Below are 22,473 nucleotides of genomic sequence, written 5' to 3' on the forward strand. Positions count from 1 at the left end.
AATAAAAGTTAATGTTTTCACACAGCAAAGCTTCATTCTGCTGGACAACAACCTTATTGCTTGTGGCTTTTGAAACTATTTATCCTAGTAACTTGACTAACTGGGTAAATATTTTGAAGGATCCTTTTTAAGAAAAGTAGAAAGGCCCTAAGAAGTTTAGCAAGTCAAGTTTGAAATTATTTTTCATGCAATAATGATGAAGGGGAGGCAAATTATAATACAGAACATGCTGTCAAATGCAGACAGCGCAATTACAGGTAGAGCTGTTTGAACCATGATTTCAGTGCATTCTCTTAGGTTTCATTACAAGGGTATTTGTATGCATGGTAGCCAATGAGAATTTTTATACACAGCAGTCAGTCATGCAGCTGCTTGCTAGTAATGTAAAAAAGACACCTTCCATGGGAAAAATACAGGGCTGCTTGTCTCCACTTGCGCTGGAATAATACACAGCAAACCAACTGAGTTTCTTTTGAGATCTGTCTGCACTGACTATGCCCTTTTTAAGTAAGGATTATGTAGCGTTCCAGTTTAAGCCCTATCAGCATATGTGCATGATGTGTGAAGCTCCGCTCCCCACTGGCCTTGAAAACGTATCAGGTGAATGTGAAGTCAAAATATTTTGATAAAAGAATTATGAACAATATAATGCGGAGATCCCTGGTGGTTTCAATTAAATTCCTTTACTGAAACGAAACTGGAGGAATAAACTACCTAAAATACCCATTACCTGAATGCTCAGGTGACAATACTCTGTTTTCTCCATAATTCAAGAAAGTTTCCTATCTTTTGCAGGGCAACAGTTAATGAATGAGAAGTCTTAATGCATCATTTCAAAGGTCTTTCATTCTATTCATCAGCAATTCTGGAGCTGTTCTTATCTGCTGCTATCAATCCTTTTTGCTACCCATCTACAAAAAGGCACCATCGTGTACTTTTGTGGTTTTACAGATTATTCCTAATTCCTAAGGACAGCTGTTGATGGAAATAGATCAGATATGTAATAACTAGAAGCAGAAATACTGCGGGAATTGTACTGTTATTTCCTTTTCTCAGTTGTGACACTTTGGTAGAACCGAACCTCCCCCCATTGTCTGAAGCGCTCACTGCTCTAATCAGCTTCTCTTACAGTATATGTTGGTTCTCCCTCTTTATTTGGGCCTTCTCCAATTGTGGGTTAACCCACAAATTTCACTGCGGCTGAATTCTACGGCAAATGAACACCTGATCAAAACTGACACGAAGCTGAGTGCAGAGATGTGCTGCAGAGGGGGAAGAGAGGCACTTCTTTCATTAATTTAATGGATCAAAAGAGTCTTCAGAAATCTTAACTGTCTAGGACTTCACTTAGGTTGTTGCCTCCAGGGGGGAAAAAAAACACAGTTGGAAAACTGGCAGATACCTCACTCCTGTAAGCAGCTCTGCAGACCACCTAAAAGTGCTTCACAGACTGTACGGTAGTCCACAGAGTACAAGCAGAACAACTGCCATCTGCGATTTCAACAGGAGAAAAGGAGAGTTGCTGAATCCAAATGAAGCGTTCTGTCCAAGTGCTACTCTTGGTCCCTCAACTCAACAGTTGAAGCTGAATTTCTATAGAAAACTAACACTGCCAAGCTATTCCTGTTTTCTGCAACAGCCTCCAGCAGGAGGAATCCCAGCAAGCCATTCTGAGACCGGGTCTCTTGCAGATTAAAGACTTTTGCAGATTCAGAGGCTGAAGATTCAGAAAAGAACAGACCCCAGTATATGATGTGAAGGGAAGGAAACCAAAATGGGGTGCAACATACTTTAAACAAATACAAAAGGCTACTTTCCCCTCATAGCACAGATCTAACAGGGAGTGCAGGTTCTCTTTCTAAAGAGGACTGTCTGACAAGTAAGGTCTGAAAAACAGAGGGGTTACCCCTTGTTCCCATCCACTGTTGACTAAGCAGCAGTAGCATTAATAGCAAAGGAAAAGTTATAACTGAGCTAACATATACCTTGCAAGACATTTTCTGAACACATGACAACAATCTCCCCCCTTCAGAAAATTCCTGAACAAGTATAGACAGCTGTTGATGGTATGCAACCAAGAGTACCCAAAAATATTAGATTCTGTAACTGGCATGAATCTCTAGAGAATTGTAGAGACCTCCAGGCAGGAAATAAAATGTGAGTCTCCTTATGACCATAAATATCTTGTTTCTTTTCTCTGTGCAAAGAGAAACACAGGCAGAAAATAAACTGTATAAATTTTCAGATGTACAATTAGTGACCATAAAAATCCTGATTGCTATGCAGAAACAGCAGCAGGACCACTAACTGCCTTTTAAGAAAGGTTGGACAAAGACAGACTTATGCATTTCAAATAATTTATTAGCAGATAAATACTTGCTTGCTGTTGATTGCATTTCCAATTATTTACCCAGTGTTTCAACCATTTACATTACCAGCAGTCTAGACTAGGGGAAAAAAAAAGAAGTACTGACTCATGAAGTTAGTTATTCAGTCTGCCACTTGCAATTTGCTATCATTTGTAAATAAATTAAAGTGTGTCGAATACCCTAAAATAAATGAAAATATTAAAATTATAGCAGCCAGGTAAAGATTATTGCTAAGACTGCTATTCCAGGCACTTACTCTAAACATGGCAAATGCTTGCCTAAAAAGTGTCAAAGGCTGACAAAGGCAAATCTATTTTGTCCTGCCTCTTCCTGTGTTATGTTGGAACTGGGATATAGACCTGCAGGAAGAAGATTTATCTTTTTTTTGACTGGTGATATTTAGAACCAAAGTATCAGGATAAGTAAAGTGAGTTATGTGCTCACTACAAATAAACATCGCGTCTATGCAAAGAAGCCAGCAAAAAAGCCAAGGGACTACTTATAGTCAGCTCATGTATTGGATATTACTGTAAGGTAAATGCATACGACTTTTGTTGCTGTGAATACAAAGACTCAAAGTGCCAGGGCTAAGAACTAATGCTCGTTCAGGATTTGTGCAGAGGGATTCCAGATAGTAGAGTAAAACATACAAGGGGCTCGGTAATGTGAAAGAAGTCCTAATTCCCACCTGACCTCTGAATCTCAAGCACTGGTAGAGTAAAAGTATTACCTGGGGTCTTCTAGGGGACTGAGGCACCAAACTCCAATTGAAATTTGATGGGATTTAGTTATGCGAATTCTTCATTTAGTCACGTGTTCGAAATTGCAGACTGAATGTTCCAGTGAAGGCAGATTTAGGATTTTTTAATTACTTATCTGGCCAGGGAGCAGTAGGAGCTACTCGAGTAAGCTACATTTAGTTAACAGAGTAACGTCCAGCACAAGGGCTGTTCCTTTTCTCAGGAAAAGGTGCTTCTTGTAGCACGTGACACACTGCTGGTGAACCCAGCACACATTGCTCACCTCACTCAAGCACCCATATAAAAGAACTATGCACACCAGCCCCTCTGCAGTCTTGACCCAACCTGTTTTCCTGCTAGATTGTGCCCTATAAACAGGAGATAACGATGAGGGTAGTAAGAAGAATCCTTCTGCATTTGTGCAAATAAGAGAAGGAAGACAAGGCAGACCATAAAAGTGCATGAATGTGCATGGGTGTAGGTACAGCAGCCATGTGCTTCTGAAAGGGAGAAAGCACCAAAAGAAACATAATAAAAAACAGGAGTTTAAAAGTCTATAGTTCACAGTCCATGGAGCTGGACCACCGCACATAGTAATTACATTTTCATTAGAAGATGCCACATATACAAGAACGAATGCTATTTCCCATGCAATATTAGCATGCAGAGAAAAGCGAGCAATACACACCAAGTAGATTATTAGGGCCTGAATGTTAAAGATGCTGTGACATCACCCACTAAGACTAGACAACTGTAGAGTGTGGGACAGCAACCTCAAGCAGAACCAGCTACAACAGAGAGGAAGGAGAAACAAAGTTAGTTATTGTGGCATAAGTGCTTCAAGAACCTGGTCATTTCCTATATTCCCTTTTCCATACTGTATCACTGTTAAAGTTTAAAAAAAATGCCTATTTTCTGCAAACCCCCCAAAATAGCAACCACATTCAAAGAATCAAAACCTGAGGGCATTAAAGCAGCTTCAGCTAGATCAACATGTGCACTTTCTTGTTTTTGGAGAGGTTTGCTGCGAGGGGTCTACGTGAACTGAAAACTGCGAATCACGAGGAAGACTCAGAAAGGTACAAAACTGAACATTATGGTCAAAATGTTTACAATCTGGATGCCTCATGTTAGGCACTCAAATTCATATTTCAGCAGCTAAATTAAGCACCCTCATTTTCAGAGCTGTTGCGCACCTGAACTGAAGGATAAATTCAGCAGGAATTTGGATACTCAGCAACTCTAGAGAATAAAAACCAGGCCATTTATTTAAGTGTCAAACTAGGCATCTAGAGTTTGACACCATAACCCAGAAACGGCCTCAGCAAAATGTCCAGTAATAGTAACCACATCTGAAACCATGCTATAACCTACAACCAGGTTCACATTTTCCATCCAGTGTTCTGTGGGGAACTTGAATAAAGGTAGATTGATGGGAGTTACAACCTACATGCAGTTCCCATGTGCCCTTTTATAGCCAAAATTTCTCTGGGTCAAGGGTTATACATTTACTACAGTATATTCCCCAGTGAATACAGGAACAGAAAATCCATCTCGTTCCAACAGGTAGCTTTCTTTAAAACAATGGAAATACAACGCTACGATCAATATTTTATGAAAAATCACATCATTGTGCTACGATGTGGCCAAAGATGAAGGAAAGGAGGCAGTGAGAGGTAAGCAAACCCTAAGAGCAAATGGCTGAGGAACTAAATGAATTTTCTGCAAATGAAAAGAGCAACCCTTCGCAAAACAAATACGTAACATATGTAACAAACTCCAAATAAATGGATTTTCAGAACTTGGAGGGGAAGCCAGCTTCAGGCTGGCTTTGCTCGCTGTCGCCGCTCTGGTTGACCGAGTTCTAATTTGACCCTTAAGCGACAATCCTAACCAATGAATAGCAATGAGAAATTCACAAAGAAAGCTACTGCAAAATAGCTCTCTTCTAGGCATGGACTGACACTGTGTGGGTGTCAAAAGAAACAAAAAAGCTAGTTGGGGTTTTTTTTGTTACTGCAGACACAAGCGGTCTGAGAAACAAGATGTCAACCAAGGAGGGAACAAGGGTAGAGGAAATGCTAACAGGAAGACTCTTTGGGAAGGAACTTTGGATATTTCAGCCCTGTATTGCATGTATAGGTCAATAAACCTTGCAGCTCACTGCTTACGGGAAAAAAAATTTCAATACAAAATATTCAAGATTTCAAGAATCAGAAGGCTCCAAGGAACTTTCATTAATTCAATCAGCAGCAATCTAATAATCAGGTCTGAGACATAATCACTTTCCAAGTCAGTTTAAATGCATCATCTCCCTAATAAACTTCTCAATTAAAGGCAGTGAAAGCACACTGTATTAACTCATGAAAATCTGCTCTGGCTGGATAAACCAAAGTGGCGTGGCACAGATATGAATGTTTAACAGCAATCTAGTCTGTCTAGTCCTTAGAGCAGAGAGCTGAGGGCTGGCTTTCTTGTGGGGTTTTTTCCCAGGTCTGCCGCCCACGCGCCTATGCCTACTCACTCCATCTACTTATCTGTTTGTCCTAAGCCTATCATCGTATTTAACTTACTGACACTTCAGAGAGTAAGAATTTCTATTTGCAATGTACTTTGAGATCCCTGGATGAAACAGGCACTAAAAGAAAATCTCTCCTTTGATGAATTATAACAACACAGAAATTAAGATTTCATAGACATTAGACATTTCATAGACATTAGGCTGGAAGGGACCTCAGGAGATCGAGTCCAGCCCCCTGCCCAAAGGGCAGGAAGTCAGCTGGGGTCATAGGATCCCAGCAAGATAAGCATCCAATTTACTCTTGAAGGTGTTCAATGTAGGTGCTTGAACCACCTCCGCTGGCAGACTGTTCCAGACCTTGGGGGCTCGGACAGTAAAAAAATTCTTCCTTATGTCCAGCCTGAAACGGTCTTGCAGGAGTTTGTGACCATTTGACCTCGTCATCCCTTGGGGCACTCTGGTGAACAAACGTTCCCCCAGATCCTGGTGGTCACCCTTGATAAACTTACAGGTGGCCATCAGATCACCCCTGAGCCTACCCTTTTCCAGGCTAAAGAGTCCCATGGCTCTCAGCCTGTCATCGTAAGATCTGTTTTCCTGACCTCTGATCATGCGCGTGGCTCTCCTCTGGACTCTCTCAAGCTTCTCCACATCCTTTTTGAATTGTGGAGCCCAAAACTGGACGCAACTCCAGCTGCGGCCTCACCAAGGCCGAGTACAAGGGGAGAATGACGTCCCGGGATTTGCTCGAGAAGCATCTATGGATGCAAGCCAGCATTTTGGTCGCTTTACTAGCTGCAGCATCGCATTGGAGGCTCATGTTCATCTTGTGGTCAATGATGACCCCCAAGTCTCTTTCTTTTGTAGTGCTATCCAACGTAGCACTGCCGAGCCTATAAGGATGCTGCAGGTTTTTCCTCCCAAGGTGGAGAACCTTGCATTTTTCGGTGTTAAACACCATGAGGTTCTCGTCTGCCCATTTGCTGAGCTTGTCCAGGTCAGCCTGGATCACCCGCCTATCTTCTGGCGTGGATGCTTTGCCCCAAAGTTTGGTGTCATCTTCTGGCGTGGATGCTTTGCCCCAAAGTTTGGTGTCAAGAACATTAAGTTTTACCAGAACATTACTGTAATGTACTGTAATTAAGAACATTACTGTACGTTACTTAAGTCAGGTCTACACCAGAAACACTGCACTTTGGTAGGAATATGTAGACAAAGCACTCCTAGAGTTGATGCAGTCAGGCTGGTAAAACTGCACTTTCTACTGGTATAAAAACAACTGTATAAAAACACTGTAGTGCACACACTGCCTTAATGCAACACCTGCAGATACCAGATTGTCCTACATATAACATGAATTGCAATTCCATGAATTGCATTGCATTCAAAAGCTTGTCTAAGTCTATCCCAACCACGCAGGTGGTCAAAAAAAGGGATCACCCACAACAACCCCTGCCTCTTGCTTCTTCTTCCCATTTTAAGTGGCATTAGTTGTGGTTACTCTGCTGGTCCCCCTGGGACCTTATTTACCACTTCAACAGACCTCAACATTAGGGTTTTGTACATGTTTTAATTGTAAGTTTTCTTTCGTAAGATATTTCCCAGCACACTGTAGCAGCACACTGCAGATGGACAACTTCAACTACACTGTCAGGAATAAAGCAATAGACTATGCAGTTTACTGCAGCAAGGGTACGGAAATATGCTATACCAATTTAAGGCACCCATACACCATGTCACATACAGACACTCATTTCTACTGGTAAGAATTTATCTGAAATTCTTTCCAGTAGAAAAACAGCCTGGGATCTGGAGCGCATATGCCAGTCCCCTGGCTGGAAAGCTTCACGTTTTGCCATGGAAGAATGTCTCCCCTCCCTCCAAGCAGCTGACTGGTGAGAGTAGGTTAAATTTTTCAGGCAGGGTCCTCACAGGGCTCCCTGACAGCTTGCCCCTGAGGAGGCTATCAGGGAGCCAGTGATCCCTCTCCCTTCTCCTTTGGAGGGAGGAAGGCAGAGCAGAGGACTGTGGGATATCAGACATCCTTGGGATACTGGGAAGTAAATCTTCTTCATAGGTATCTGATTTAACTTCTTGAAGAAGAGCCAGTTCTCTTCTGCAAGAAATCTCTTGAACACCTACAAAGCTCTCTTTTGGTGCTGGAAGAAAAGCTTTTCTCTGAATGCAAATGTAACATATGTCCATGGCTTATGACTGCATCCGCACCAAAGTTTCTCTGGCATAACAGTTTTAGTTTTAAAAAAGAAACAAACCACACCAGCTGAAACAGTTAATCTGGTAAAACTTAGACCTAAGTCTACACTGGGCACATCTATACATGCTATCAGTGTTATAAAGGCTTCACATACTCCCTGTTGAGAGCAAATCTGCTCCCAGTACAGAACTGCTCCTACCCTGCTCTGGCCACCTGCAGCAGCCAGGGGGAGATTCAGGTTCCCCTGGGGTGCTAGCTCGGGGGCTGGCAGGGGGCATGGGGCTCATCCACATTCACACGGGGCCAGGAGAGCTCTGCCACCTGCAGCGGTAGTTGTCTTCTTGCCCCGTACACATCGGGAGGGGTCTTGATGTGCAGAGGCCTGAGAGACAGCTGCTGCTACAGAGCCCTCCTGGCCTTCTGCACATGGAGGACAAGCCTCATACCCAGCAGGACTTCTCCATTCAGCCAGGGGCCGGCTGGGAGATGTCCCGCTTCTGTAGCAGGTCCCAGCCAGCTCTGGGCTGGGTGATTTCCCCAAGCAGCCCAGGGCTGGCTGAGAGCTGTTTCGCTTCTGCTTAGTACATTTTGCAAAACCCGTTAGCATCTACACATGTGCTACTGAGCAGCATCTACTGTGCAGTTAGTTTACTAGCAGGTAGTAGATAACTGCACAGTAGACTAATTTACTGTGCAGTAAATGGTTCGCAGGTGTGGACAGTGACACTGTACTGCACAGTATATTACTGCATGGTAAAGCGTCTTATGTAGACACACCCACTTAGATTAATCTGGGAACCACATCACAACACTACTCCTCTATAACAAGGGCTTAGTGCATTTTGCTAACAAGAATTTCATTGCATTTTATTCTAGCTTTTCTAATCCTGTTGGGAGTTTTAAAACTATTTTTTTGTGACTGATACTTGCAACACTTTCCCATTTAGCACCAGCTGAGAGTTGCTTTGATTACTTCTTTCTTCCTCCCATTATTAAAGATGATAAATACAAAGACACCTAACAAATCCTGGCAGTCATCAATTAATACTCTCCCTACAGCTTGGTATTTGCTGTTCTGACTATTTGCAGTCCACATGATAATATTTACCTCTAATCCAATTTAAATCATTTTTAAAGTAGGTTGTTGTGAAAAACAGCATGTTCAGTTTACTTTAAATCAATAGTTCTCAACCATCTTAGGCTCAAGGCACCTATAGACAGACTCAAGGTGCTCTTCAGAAATGCCAATTTAGTTTTCACTCTTTTTTTTTGGTTACTATGGAAAATTACTAGAGCCATTCTTCTGTAGCAAATTACTCTAAAAGATCACAACAGGTCAGAATATATTTCACACTATGGATTCCTATTTGAAATCTCTAGGTTTACCTTGTGAACCATGTTTGCACACCTAACAGTGCTAACACTGCATGGTACCCTGTGGGGCGCTGGAAAGGATCTCAGTGGAGTCCCAACTGAGAACCACTGCTTTAAATCTGCACTGCCCAGGTCCACTAAACTTCTAATTAACTGTTCCTAGATTTTATTTTTAAATAAACATGTGATTATTATTTAAACATTCTTTATTTCCTAGCTACTTGAAAAATGTAGGGGAGGGGTTGCATTCTAAAATTAAAATTGCATTCTATTAAAATATTGTGTTCTAAAATTAAAATTATGAGGGAATTTTATACTTGCTATTGGAACTTAACTGTAAAAATGCAACTGATACAATTGCTCTTTGCTTCCCCTCTTGGGACACAGGCAGCACGTCTGCTTGTTTTTCAGTTTTCTGGTACCTTTCATTCAGTGCTCTGAAATTTGATTTCCTGTGGCTTGGCAAGTTCTTAGACCAGTTCCTTTAACATGCTGGAATTCATGTCATTCCACCCTTGGGCTGTTACATGTCATTGATTTTTAAACAGACTGCCCCACTGAAATCAATAAGGAGCTCTGCTTAAAAATGGATTCCACTTTATAGCCCCTGCTGATTCATGTATATTCAGTTTTCCAAGTATTCTCTCGCTTGCTTTTTATCAGAAGCTAGGTTTACATAGCCCTCATTACTTCCTGTGACCCCAATCTTGCTCCTATTGACATCAATAGATGGGATTCGGCCATTTTCTATAAACAGACAGCCACTTCCTCGCTATCTATGAAAGTTTTTTTCTGGTAGAAAATACCAGTACAATATAAATATTTTCCTTCAAACAGTGTTATAAAACAAAAGCAATTCAAGGAATATGAACTCTGGAAAATGAGTTAGGATATGTTAACAAATGCTCTCAACAGAGGATTATACTCCAATGGAATGTGATCTGATCATACCGTCAACGGAAATACTCATTACTTGACAGGTTTATTCCTCCAAGCAATCTCACCAAGATCAATAGGTCTATTCCTGGATTGAGGGCTACTCCAAAGAGAAAAAGCATTATAGCCTCCAGTGCACTTTCCAGTTCTCCCAAAGTTTTTTTGGCAGCAGGGATTCATCAATATTGGCATGCTTGTGGCCAAACAACTTTTTTATAAATTGAGCAAGACATGATAATATTAAAGGATGTTTCATATTTAAATACTTATAAGATTGTTTTAGATGATTATCTCAAACTGGTACCACCCATTTGTTTTGGGCCACAAAAAGTTTTGGCTTGGGTTAAAGGAGCTACAATTCCAAAAAGAAACATTATCATGGTCATCATGGTCTGAGTCTCCCTATAAACAAGAAGCTACTATTCTAACCATGCCTGAGCAGGGAGCAAATCTCAGCAGTCCTGGGTAGAGGATATCTGCTCTGCAATGAAGCAGTGTTAACAGCAGAACTGGGAGAGCCTAGAGCTGATTCACACTCAGCCTTCTGTAGAAGATGCAGCTGTGATGGAGCAGTTAAAAGAAGGCACGCCGAAAGAAGCAGGTCAGCTACTCACTTACTTTACCTAGGCCAGCACAGCCTGCTTCATGTTTTACAAACTCTGAAATTAACAGGTATATTAGCCAGAGTATTTAAAGTAATACCATATTGACCCAAATCCCAGGTGACTCTGAATTTAAGATGACCCCCAATAAGTAGATTCTATATATGGCAAATTTATAAATTTGTTATTATTTTCCATGTATAGAATATAATTATTGGAGGGTCATCTTAAATGTGTCCCTCGCCTCCACTACTGCAGCAGGGAAAGCAGCAGGGTAGAGGGGTATGTGGTAGGGGGCAGGCAGTCCCCTTGCCTACCCCCACTTGTCTCTCCTATAGCCTGCGCCCAAAGCATCTACAACAGGGGTAGGAAAAATATGGTCTGTGGGCCAGATCAGGTCCACCAACTGAATGTATGGGTGGGTGGCCACCAACTCAAGGGATCCAGCCTGTGGGTGCAGGTGACTCTGGCTGCCACGTGGTGCCAGGCAGGCAGGATGGCTTCCACCGCACAGGGTGGGTGAGTAAGACTGCTTCTGCCCAGTGCTGATGTGGTGGTATCAGCTGTGGACCCAGGCGGATGCCCCAAACCCCACCCAGAACCTGGCAGGCATGTCCACAGCTGAGGTTGGTACCCACTCAGGGCTGCTTCCGCCATGTCAGGTGGGGGGAGATGTAAACTACAGATGGGGCCAGCAGGTCGTCCAGGCAGGGATTAGGATTGGGATGTGCTACAGTTCCAGGGAGGGGGTGAGGGGAAAGGAGGGAGGGAAAGAGATAGAGGATTGGGACATGTTACAGCCCGGGGGAGGGAGAGAGAAGGAGAGGATCAGGGCATGCTACCTCCAGGGAGGGAGAGAAAAAAAATTGGAGCATGTTACAGCTCCAGGGAGGTGGGGGGGAGAGAGAAAGAGAGAGATGTGGTCCTCAAGACGACACCAAAACTAATTAAGTAGTCCTCCAGCCAAAATAACTACCCACCCCTGGTCTACAACCTCTGCCCCCACACCTGTGATCCCCAATCTCAGCCCCCCATCTCGCTTGCCATCAGGTACAGCTCTGTCTCCACTGCCTCCCAGGCATGGAGAACTGGGATCAGACCTGCCACCACTGCCGCTGCCTGGCTGGGCAGGGGCTGGAGCATCCACACCCGGGAGGGAACGGAGCTGGAGCTGGAGTCAGAGCCAGAGCCGTGACGGACAGTAAATTGGGAGTGGGGCAGAGGCTACTGGAGCAGGCAGAGGTGAAGGACATGGAGCTGCTGCAGCTCTGGCACTTAACCCTGACCTGGGCTCAGGGCTAAACCCAGGGCAGCTGCCTGCCCACTAGTCCACCTTGTACTCTAAGACAAGGGGCTTCCCCCCTTCCCCACTGAATGGGGAAAAAAGCTTGTCTTGGATTCAAGTCAATACAGGAGATATTACTTAGAAAGTGGCTATTTCACTGCTCAATTTGAGGAGAAAGGAAGAAATCAAATTGTGACCCTACAGAGCAATATGCCTGAGCTCAGCAACAGATGTGTCAAACGACTTATCTCAGTGATGAGAAGTTAATTGGTGCTATAAATAGTATTGTGCAGACAAAAATCACAAGGCTACTCAATTCTTATATCCTAAATGCGCAAGCCAGCTTTGTTTTTCAGTAAAACTATTTGGATTCAAGGGAAGTGGGTTGGGTCAGTTGTTTTACATGTAGATTAACGCAGACAGATAATTTGATTTCAAGCTATTGAGAGATTTCCTTCCTTTAATGTTTCAGAAGTGCAGGGCTGCATGCAGCTAAATGAGATCTGTAGATTACAGGGGAAGAAAGTCTAACTCCAATAAAACAGCATAGCAACAAATGTTTTGTTATTTCCAGGGCTCTTTTCTCAGTGGATTTATGAGGGCAACTCCCATTAACACTTATGGGAGTAATACAAAATAATGCATCAAAAGAAATAGATTTTTTTTTTACATATCTGAATCAAATCATTAATATCTGCTATAGTGTTTTCTTCCACTAAACACATTTGTACTGCCAGGAAAATCATTGTCCTGCAGAGTTCAGAACAAGCCTCTCCTTAGTGGTTTACTTATGGCTTAAAGGGGGAAAGATTCTTTCTCCTCTTCCTCTGAATGGGTATCTTGTTCAACCGTCTCCCTCTTGTACCCAGTGGGACGTGTGGGCGCTTTATGGCCTCATAAAGGATCTGAAAACATGCATAAGTAATACCTCAGACAGGAAAAAGCTCAATAGTCATGTGTGATTCCTGAAGCTATTAAATCAAACCCATTTTATCAACTGCTTACTAACTGGAGCATTACTCTCCCTTATTTCAGTCTCGCTAACAAGGAAAAATAGGGCCAAGTTTTTATACCCCAACTAGTGTCACCAAAGTCTGATTTACACTGGCATAGAAAGAAGGTGGGCTCAGAATAAGACCCATTACCTTCACTTCTCCCATTCTAAAGCAGCTGGCTTTTTTATCAAGCTACTCAATTTTAAGAGCCCAAGACACTACAGTGAAAATACATATTTAGAGCAGTTATATTACTTGTTTTCTTAAGGGCAAATTCAGAGTTGGGAATGGGCAAGGGGGGGTCCATGCCATTCAGTCAGTAGAATCCGTTTGCTCCAGCTCTGCTCTTGGCCCCGTAAACGCAATCCAGTGTTCCTGGGAGAAACTCACTGCAGGTTTTTAGTTTTACAAGGCAACTATACCACTGAGGACTAATAAATAGTATCTTCGGGAAGCAAATGTATTCAGCCCACTAGACGTCTCAGATAATCAGTCTGTGCATGCATACACTTATAAAAGGAAGGAAAAACAGATACATTTTAATGACAGTCTCATAGAGACCCATCATTCCATATGATGGATTCTGGCACATAAACGTCTCTGTAACATTGCCAGCAGAACAGTCTTTGTTGCAGACTACAGCAGCATCCTGCTCCAGAAGGTAGCTGCCTGTCTGAGGGGCAGAAACAATGTCATGAACTCTGCCAATTAACTTCACCGCTCACGGTGGCAAATATCTTAGCGCTTGTAAAGCAGTCTTCCAAACAGAGCCCCGTCCTGCTCTCTCACACTAGCGTATTGGCTTCAATGGAGCTGCATTGACGGCTAAATCTAGCCTTCAGAGAATAACATTATGCCTTGTTCATACAACTGGGTAAATCAAGAAGCTACAGTGACCCCATTGATCAGTCTGGGCACAAATAAAATGCCTCTTACTTCAACATGTTTCCACTAATGCAGAGTGCAACTGGGATTTGAGTGGAACAGATATACTCCAGCCTCTAGTGCTAAATAGAGTTAACCAGGAACAGTTTTTATTATAGGCTGCACAAGGAGCAACCTGAATAGTTAAACTTGCCAGGCATCTTCGTTAAAAAACCCTTCTCCAGTTGTCTCTAATTCTACTGAACTTTAAGCATTTAGGCCAGCGTTTTCCATGCTGGGTCTCTCTCTCTTGGGCTGAATTCTTTTCTTTTGCTTTTTTTTTCATTTCAGCTAAAATAGTTCAGAGTTTCTTAAATCAAGATTAAAAAAGAATAAATTGTTTTACCCAGGCTAAGCAGCTCCTGACAAATATGTTATTCTAAGAAACTCTAGTGCCTCCCTGGTTTTAGAACAGGGGCATAACAGCAGGATGACTTCTTGCCAAATGTCAAGGGTGTCTTTTTTGCTGGCTGTAAAACCCTGTGCAAATCTCTTAAGAGCCTCCAAAAATTGCCATTTACATATACACAAAGGTTATTTAGAGCTAAATTCTCCCAATATTTCAGAAGCACAGAGCATGCCTGCAGGCCAGAACTGAAGGGACTTAACAGGACTCTTTCTGCAGTTGCTTTTGCTGGCAATCACGCAGCAAAAATAAGAGGGGGTGAGGTGTAAAGGGAAAGAGAAGGGCTGGGATGAAGAAAGGCTGAATTTATTTTAGGCAAAGAAATGTATGCTTAGAACTCAGCCAGACCCCAAGGCAGATCACGCTGGAACTGATTGATAAAGTTGGAAAATCAGGCAGAACATGAAATATGTCCCTCAGCTCAGTGAGAAAGTTGACGGTGAATGGTGAGGGTATGCCTGTTACCAGAAAACTTCTGCTAACACCTCACTTGTAATTATTGTTAACTTTCCTTGACCCACAAGACTAACAGAACCCCACTCAAAAGACTGAACGTTTACAGGATGTCTCTACACAAACTTAATAAACAATGCTTGATGCTGTCTGCTGTAAACATGCAGATTACAGTGCATCTACAAATAAAGGCAGTTTCAGTCATGTATGGGATAGGGTGCATGCGACCCGGCACTGCAAGGGATAGAGTGAAGGACTTTGTGTTTAAAAGGGCTTGCTTTAGCCAGCTGTCTTGAAGACATCCGCATTGTCTGAGCCTGCAATCCCCGACAGCAGAGTAAAGACCAGGACTGGAAACTACCATTTGGCCAGTCCAGAAGATTGCTGACTCCCCTAGCAAGTGCTCTACCCTACACATCCTGAACCCTCCATTATTCTTCCTTTGATTTGTACGCTGGCACCAGGGACCACTGCTGCTGCTAGGTTCATTGCTTCTAGTGCTGAGGATCAGCCCTGCAATACTTACAGAGAAGAACTGCCCCACAGGGGAGGACAGAAGAAGGACTACTAAGCACAGCAATGGTTCTCCTTTTGACAGGACCTTTCAGCTGAAACCTACAGGATGCACTCGCTGTGCTGGGGAGAGTTACTGCCATTTGTGGTCAGAGGCTTGTAGAGGCCCCGAGAGCAAGGACAGACGTGCACTACCTGCTGGCAAGCACCCCATTTACAGGAACGCTGGCGGGGATTGACTTGAACTGTCTGATCTGAAATGCAGAGTTCAGGACCTGTTCAGGTCGCAGCTCAAACTGTTACAAACTTTGTGAGCAAGACTGGATTTGGACCTCGTCTCTTTCTTACAATAGTTTTGGAAATGGCAATTATTCCCTTCCAGGTTTAAGAAGTCAAACACTGTCCCTGCTTTCCACAGCTACCCTATTTTTGTGTCACAGTTTGTGTGTCCTTTGACTAGCTTTCCATGCCTTACACAGCCAAAGCTGCTTAGCTGAGGGTTGCTTTCCTTTCAGTTGAACATTTTTCACTAGTGTCTAACTGCAGCTGTTTGGAAGCAGAAATGTTTAGCTTCTGGATGACTACCTCAGGTCTGCTCTAAGAAACTGGCTTTGGATTTAGTTATCCTCTTTTAATAACTACTCTGTCAAAACTTATGCTGAGGAGCTGGAAAAAGAACATTTCATGTTTGCTTTTACTGTCTAGCCACTTCAAATGTTTAATAATAAATTCCATCCACTATTACACCAGAAACCTGGACTGTTTAAACAGGAACAGTTTCAGCTACAATAAACAAATCTTTTAACTCATTTTTATTAAGTTTACATAAGTAATAGAGATAAGTGGCAAACAGAATCCAAACTTTCTGCGCAAAATAAACTCAGTTAAGGATCCTTCCCATAGAGGACTTGAAAACTTTTGTATGGGCTACCATCAGCTTCGACACCTAAATCAGACACAACAGATGCATCTACATGTTGCCCTATGCCAATGTAGTAATCACTGGTGGGTCTAGACATGATTGCCAGCTGCGTTGCCTTAGCTGCACGCTTCCCCAGCATAGAGCACCACCACGGTGACATAGCTGCAAAACTTACCCTTGCACATGGCACAGTAATACCCCATACTGTGCCATGCTTTAGTACTTCCAAAAGGAAGTATTAAGCACAGCATCATAGCACGTTGCTGTACAATGACATGTAGATGCATCCAATGTTTCACAAAAATAATACTCAGATGAGAGGGAAAGGACTAAAAATAAGTAACATGATATAAAACATGTATAATATAGGGAACCAAGAGAACTATTTAACTGTCAAGTTGTTTTTAGAAGAGTGCTTGGCTAAGGTTTTAATCCTGGACTGAGACAAGGAAAGTGGTGTGTAGAACAGAGTAATAATTCAGGAAAGCAAACAACAGAAAGTACTTTAATATTTGATGCACTGTTGTGCTTCAAAAATTCCATTATTCAGCAACAAGCACCCAGATTAAAGTGACGCAGGAAGCCGCTGGGATGAAATTACAGCAGCTGGGGATGTTAGCGCTCCTACTCCAATGCATCTTTTCATCTCATTTCTAAGTGTTTCAGTGCTCATACTAATTAAATAGGACTCTTTTTTTGAGCAATCATCTTAGGATCAACTCAGCCTCAGTGTGAGGCTCCATGACCCAAAATTTAGGTAAATTCAGTTGGGGTGGGTTAGGCATACAGTGGACAAGGAGGACACAACTTTGAGGGTATGTCTATATTACAAACAAAGATATGACTGCATCATGGGTGAATGTACCCTTTGCTTTAGCTAGCTCAGGTACCAAAAGCATTGGCAGCACTGCTCTGCATTTTCAGCACTAACTACAGGTACAAGTCCAGTGAAGAGACTTTACTGAAGCCCAGGTTCCTGAAGCTTCCCTAGTACCCAAGCTGGCTACCATGGGGTGTGTTTGCACAAGCTACTGTCACACCTCCCAATCGCAGTGTAGTCTGAGACAAGGGCAGGAACAGGCCACTTGACTAAGAGACTCTGTAACCCATGCTCTGCAGGCCTTGGTGCAGGAGAAAGTCACACAAGCAGAGGACACGTGTCCAGGCCTAGCAGGGTAAAATGAAGAAGCTTCAGAAGAGATAACGGTGAGAAACTAGAACTGAAGAGAGATAGAGACTTCTGGAGAGGAATCAAACAGGGAAAAGTTGGAGTAACCTGTTTTCCAGTAAGCTGAGAGAAGGAAATAGTCCCACCTGGGACCTGAACTTCACTGTCACCTGGGGCTCAATTACCACAGATTTCTTATGCCAAAACTGGAATGACAGTCTTCTCCACTTGCTCTTCAGAGGGTGGATTTCCATCTCAACTACCTCCTCCCTTCCTCTTCTTCCACCCACTTTTACAGCACTGCACAAGGCACCATTTGAGGGCAGAGTGGGAACTAATGAATTTTAAAGGAGAGCAAGGAGGGATTAAAAATAAAAAAGGCTTAATGATTTAAGATCCTTACATAGTGTCAAAGCAGCAAATGGCATGACAGGAACAGAATATGCAATCAACCGCAGAAGTACAATACCTTTAATACTGTCCTCTTCTTGTAGTTGCTTTAAAATAGAAGCTCTCCCTTGATCTGGGACCCAGGTCCTTGGCTTGACAATAACTGTATCTGTCAGAAAAAAGAGAGACATTTGTTTTTCTGTGCCAGAGAATAAGATCATTTACATGAAGAATGGAATTCAGGTTCCCTAGATTTCTCTCCACTGCTTTTAACAGATGTGAATCTGTTGGCCCAGCAGGGAACAGCGTCTCAGCAGTCTGCTCCAGCATGACCCAAGGAAATCCAATCCATCAGAATCGCCACAGAGTATAAACTCAGTAGAAGCAGCACATCCAGGACAGTAGCTAGTGCTTTCTGAATATTTCGAATTGTTTGAATACTCTCCCAGCACTCCCATACTCCCATGTACCAGCACAGGGTAAGATGTTGCACAGTCAATCTGTTTAAGTTAGCATGTTGCCCCTTTGACTACTTGGAAACAGCTGAAAACTTCAGGAACATCTATTGCTTGGGAGCTTTGGCACCTTGACTCTTACAGAAGTGTCAAGGATCTACTGAAGCCAGGTGTCAGAACAGAGACCAGCAGCTACCATGCAGATGTTGCTTTCTTCTTGAACTTCCCCAAGACCCAGGGCTGGTTGGTGAAGTGGACATGCTGATTTCCCCATACAACAGTTGGAAAATAAATCCACCCCCAACAAAGTAAATTTGCAGCAAATCCTGTGAGTTCTGTAACTCAAGTTTTCCACCCCCATCCCAGAGTGCTTCCCACATTGGAAAAATAAGCCCCTTTTAAAAAACAAGTAGTGAATATCAGCAGCTCAATAGGGATATCAGACGATATCTGGAAAAATGTCAGCATTTTCCTACCACACACTGTGTATTAACTAGTTATGTAGCAGTAGTGCCCATAGCCCTGGTAGGGCAGCACTGAGCAAGATGCGGAAAAATTAGACAAAAATGGGTTCCTGCCCAAATCATGCTAAAATAAATATTAAAAAGAAATTATAACTGAGCAGAAAATATAAATACATTTGTTAAAAATAGTATTGTCCTCAACAAAATCTGTCAAAATTATAGAAGTGTCATTTTCCATAAAATACTGATAACAATTTAAAAAGAAAAAACAGGAAAAAAACATGAGCTCCTTCCATAACAATTTTGGGGTTCCTAACCCAAATATAGGGTTCTTCTAAATAAAAGACTTTTTGTTGCAATAAGTTTGAAACTTTGGAATATTTAACAAAAATAGATTTAATTTTCCATTTCTCCATAGGTTTAAAGGCCAGAGGGAACATTAGAACCACCTAGTCTGATTCCTGCATAACACAGGTCCATACACTTTACAACTAGTCAGGTCTAAATACAGTGTAATTATTCTTAAAATTCCAACGTACATACAGCAGTGGATGCCTTCATTCATTAATACTGGCTGATTTTTTTCTGCTATTAGCCAGGAAATAAGAGAAATTAGGATGGGAAGAATCTTAGTCTCTCTGGAAATCAATTGAAAAAGCATTGGTCTTTGAATGTTGACTTTAAGCAACTTTCAAACTTTCACCTTTTGTTTGAACTTAAGGGTATATACTACAACTCCACACTGCTATCGCTAGGCAGGAGAAGGGCAGCAGGAGGGGAGCCCTGAACCCACAGTGGGCAGCCTGCATTCTCCCTTCCCCCAAGGGGCTCTGCGCTGGCCATGCCACCCACGGGGCGGGGGGCAGGTCCTGCACTCCACTCCGGCCACAGCAGCCACCGCCTCCTATGGGTGGCAGCCAGGGCTCTGATGCTGCTGGGGGCAGAGAGGGGGAGAGGACTGTGGGCCCTGGCCCTGGTCCCATACCCCTTGTAGCTGTGGGGGGGGGGCCCTGTGGCAGGGCTGGAGGGGCAGGGAGCTGCAGGTCAGGAATGTGGGTCACTACAGAGCTGGAGCGTGGGGCTGTGGGTGGGAAGTGAGGGCCACTGGCAGGGCCCAGGGGGCTCTGGGCTGGAGTGAGGAGCACCGGCAGGGCCAGGAGGTTGTGGCTTGGGAATAAGGGGTGATGGCATGGGCAGAGGCATTGGCATATCAGGGCTGCTCAGTGCCACAAAGCTGGAGGGGCCAGGGACAGCCACAGATGAACCCATGTCCTTGTGAACAAAGGAGGCCGGGGAGCTCTGACTTTCTATGATTAAAAAAACTAAATCAAATGCCAAAATGTATAGGTATTTAGAAATAATTTTATTATAATGGTTGAGGCACTGGTAGGCTTCCAATTTGCTTTAAAATTGTAAATATATCAATAAAATATTGTATTCAACTGATACCTCTCTCTATATATGTGTGTGTGTGCGCGCGCGCGCGCGCGTGCGTATGTGTGTGTCACGAAAAAACATCGATTTGGGGTTCTCTAATTAGAGAATTTGGGACTTTTATTAGAGAATGTGTGATCTTTAAGTAGAGAAAACCAGGATCCCTGCTTATGAGCAAAAGATTATCCATGAACCATGGCCTAGAGACCATATATCTAGTGGTTGGGGCACCAGCTATGATTTGGGAGACTTTGGCTTAAGTCCCTGATCCATCACAGATTCCCTGAGGGTCTTTGGGTGATCAGGTCTCTCTGTGCCTCCATTCATTCCCTATCTATAAAATAGGGATAATACCACTGCTCTCTCTCGCAGAGGTCTTGCGAAGACAAATACATGGCAAGGTATCTGTTCCCTCACCACTGAGGCTATTGTGGTACTTCAGGAAGAAAAAAAATTAGTGACTATCATATCCTCAAGTCTGCAATGTGTCAATACTAAAAGAAAGGACATTTTATATTTTACATGCAAGTCTGGCTTATAGTTAAGTTTTATTTTTTTAAGCATAAAGGTAGGTCAATAGATCTGATAATTAGGTCTAGTAAAGGAAGGTTTTATAGGCAAAGCCCGTACCTATTCAAATATCCTTTACTGCTGAACTACTTATACTCTACATGTCTCCTGACAGCATTATATCCAAAGTAGCAATAATTATCATATTAGTGCAGCAGTAACTAATGTAGCACCAGTAGCAGCAATAGTAATTATATCCAAAGTAGATACTGCCACACTACAGGCTGCCTCCTTGTTCCTCATCCCAGCTTTGGGTGATTTACCAAACATAAGTAGCAAAGAAGACTTTTCTAAAAATTTGAAAGTAAAATCTAATGGATATACATTGGTAACTCACAGAATAAATGATCTTAACTCCCTGACTGCATAAGATGTCCAGCAAGCAAACTGTCGTCTTTGCTAGAATCCTCTCTCAAAAGTTTCTGCATAATTTCCACTTGCAGTGAGATTGAGCTCTCTGATGTTGGAATCAGTTTTGAGAGAACCCTGATTAGCTTTCAATCTCACTTACACTACTTTCTGTTCTATTCACCATCATTTAGTTCCTCCTCTTACTACTACTTTACAGTGCATGGCCTCTGTTGAATAACAACTTAGTGAGAAAAATATTCATTCTAATCTAACATGGCAAGAAAGCAAGGAAAATACTGGAGGAGATGAAGAAATAGGGCCAAATGTTGATATTGCACATCGTGAGAATAAAAATTAGTGAAAAAAATCAGCAATGTTATGCCCCCAGTATGGCAGATATTAACGTAATGTCCTGCTGCTCCCACGCCTGTCCCCAGCGATGGCAAGTGCTACCCATCTGGGCAACTGGATATTGACACCCAGGTAAAGTCAAAGATGAGACCCCCCAACACACACACACACCTTAACTCCCTCCAGGTCTCTTGTAAGGTGAGAGAAAAGCTAAGTATAAGGGGACCAAATTCACTTGGAGCTTATGAACATACCAACCTAACCAACAGTAGGAGCCCAGGACACCTGCCATAGAGTCTTTCCATTGACCTTAACAGAAAAAAGACCAGGCCCTAGAGGAGGAAGAGAGAGAAGCATGAAATGGCTTATGGGGAAGAAGAGGCTAGCTGTAATCTGAAAAGGTCAGTCACCCTCTTTACCCCTGAAGCCATCTGTTTCTCCAAACAAAGCATACACATGGAGTACGTTCTCCCACAGGTCAGATATTAGACGCAGGGGCAGAGAAAGTCTGGGGAAGGATATACTGCTAATACATATGTTGTACTCCGCCGCGCTTCGCGACTTCTTCTTTGCTGATGACTGCGCATTATACACAGGCTCACAGGCCGACATGCAACAATCTACAGACCTACTCTCATCAGCCTGCGACAGCTTCGGACTCACTGTTAACACAAAGAAGACCAAACTGATGTTTCAACCTGCACCTGGCACAACACCCCAGGAACCACACATCTCAGTTAAAGGCAACAACTGTCGATGGTCAACATGTTTGCCTATCTAGGCAGCACACTCTCCCGTGCTGTCTACATTGAGGATGAAGTCAATGCAAGATTCGTGAAAGCTAGCGTGGCCTTCGGCAAACACTAAGTCAGCACTGTAAGTCAGTCTGGGACCACAGCGGCATCAGAATGTCGACAAAAATGAAGTTTTTCATAGCCATCATCCTTCTGACCCTCCTTTATGCCTGCAAAACCTGGACCATTTACCATGCCAAAAATCTAAACCACTTCCACCTGTGCTGCCTGCAAAAGATAC

The 22,473-nt window shown here is 43.0% G+C and overlaps 1 protein-coding gene across 16 annotated transcripts in view; it reads right to left on the reverse strand.

The window, feature by feature from the left end:
• Window positions 1-22,473, reverse strand: part of ARVCF (ARVCF delta catenin family member) — a 444,623-nt gene that overhangs the window by 246,054 nt on the left and 176,096 nt on the right. For 8 of the 16 annotated variants that reach the window (XM_090062546.1, XM_090062544.1, XM_090062539.1 and 5 more), the window contains 2 exons: window positions 17,893-17,982; window positions 3,798-3,897 (listed from right to left, as the gene is read on the reverse strand). Coding sequence is in view for 5 of the 16 variants with exons in the window: in XM_090062536.1 (XP_089918662.1) it covers window positions 17,893-17,982 (90 nt within the window). In the remaining 11 variants the exon portion in view is untranslated. The remainder of the gene's footprint in view (window positions 1-3,797; window positions 3,898-17,892; window positions 17,983-22,473) is intronic. The other 8 variants (XM_090062536.1, XM_090062534.1, XM_090062537.1 and 5 more) reach the window with 1 other exon arrangement.

The sequence above is a fragment of the Crocodylus siamensis genome, chromosome 9 (assembly GCF_052110815.1).
Source record: "Crocodylus siamensis isolate JL-2025a chromosome 9, ASM5211081v1, whole genome shotgun sequence".
Lineage (NCBI taxonomy): Eukaryota > Metazoa > Chordata > Crocodylia > Crocodylidae > Crocodylus > Crocodylus siamensis.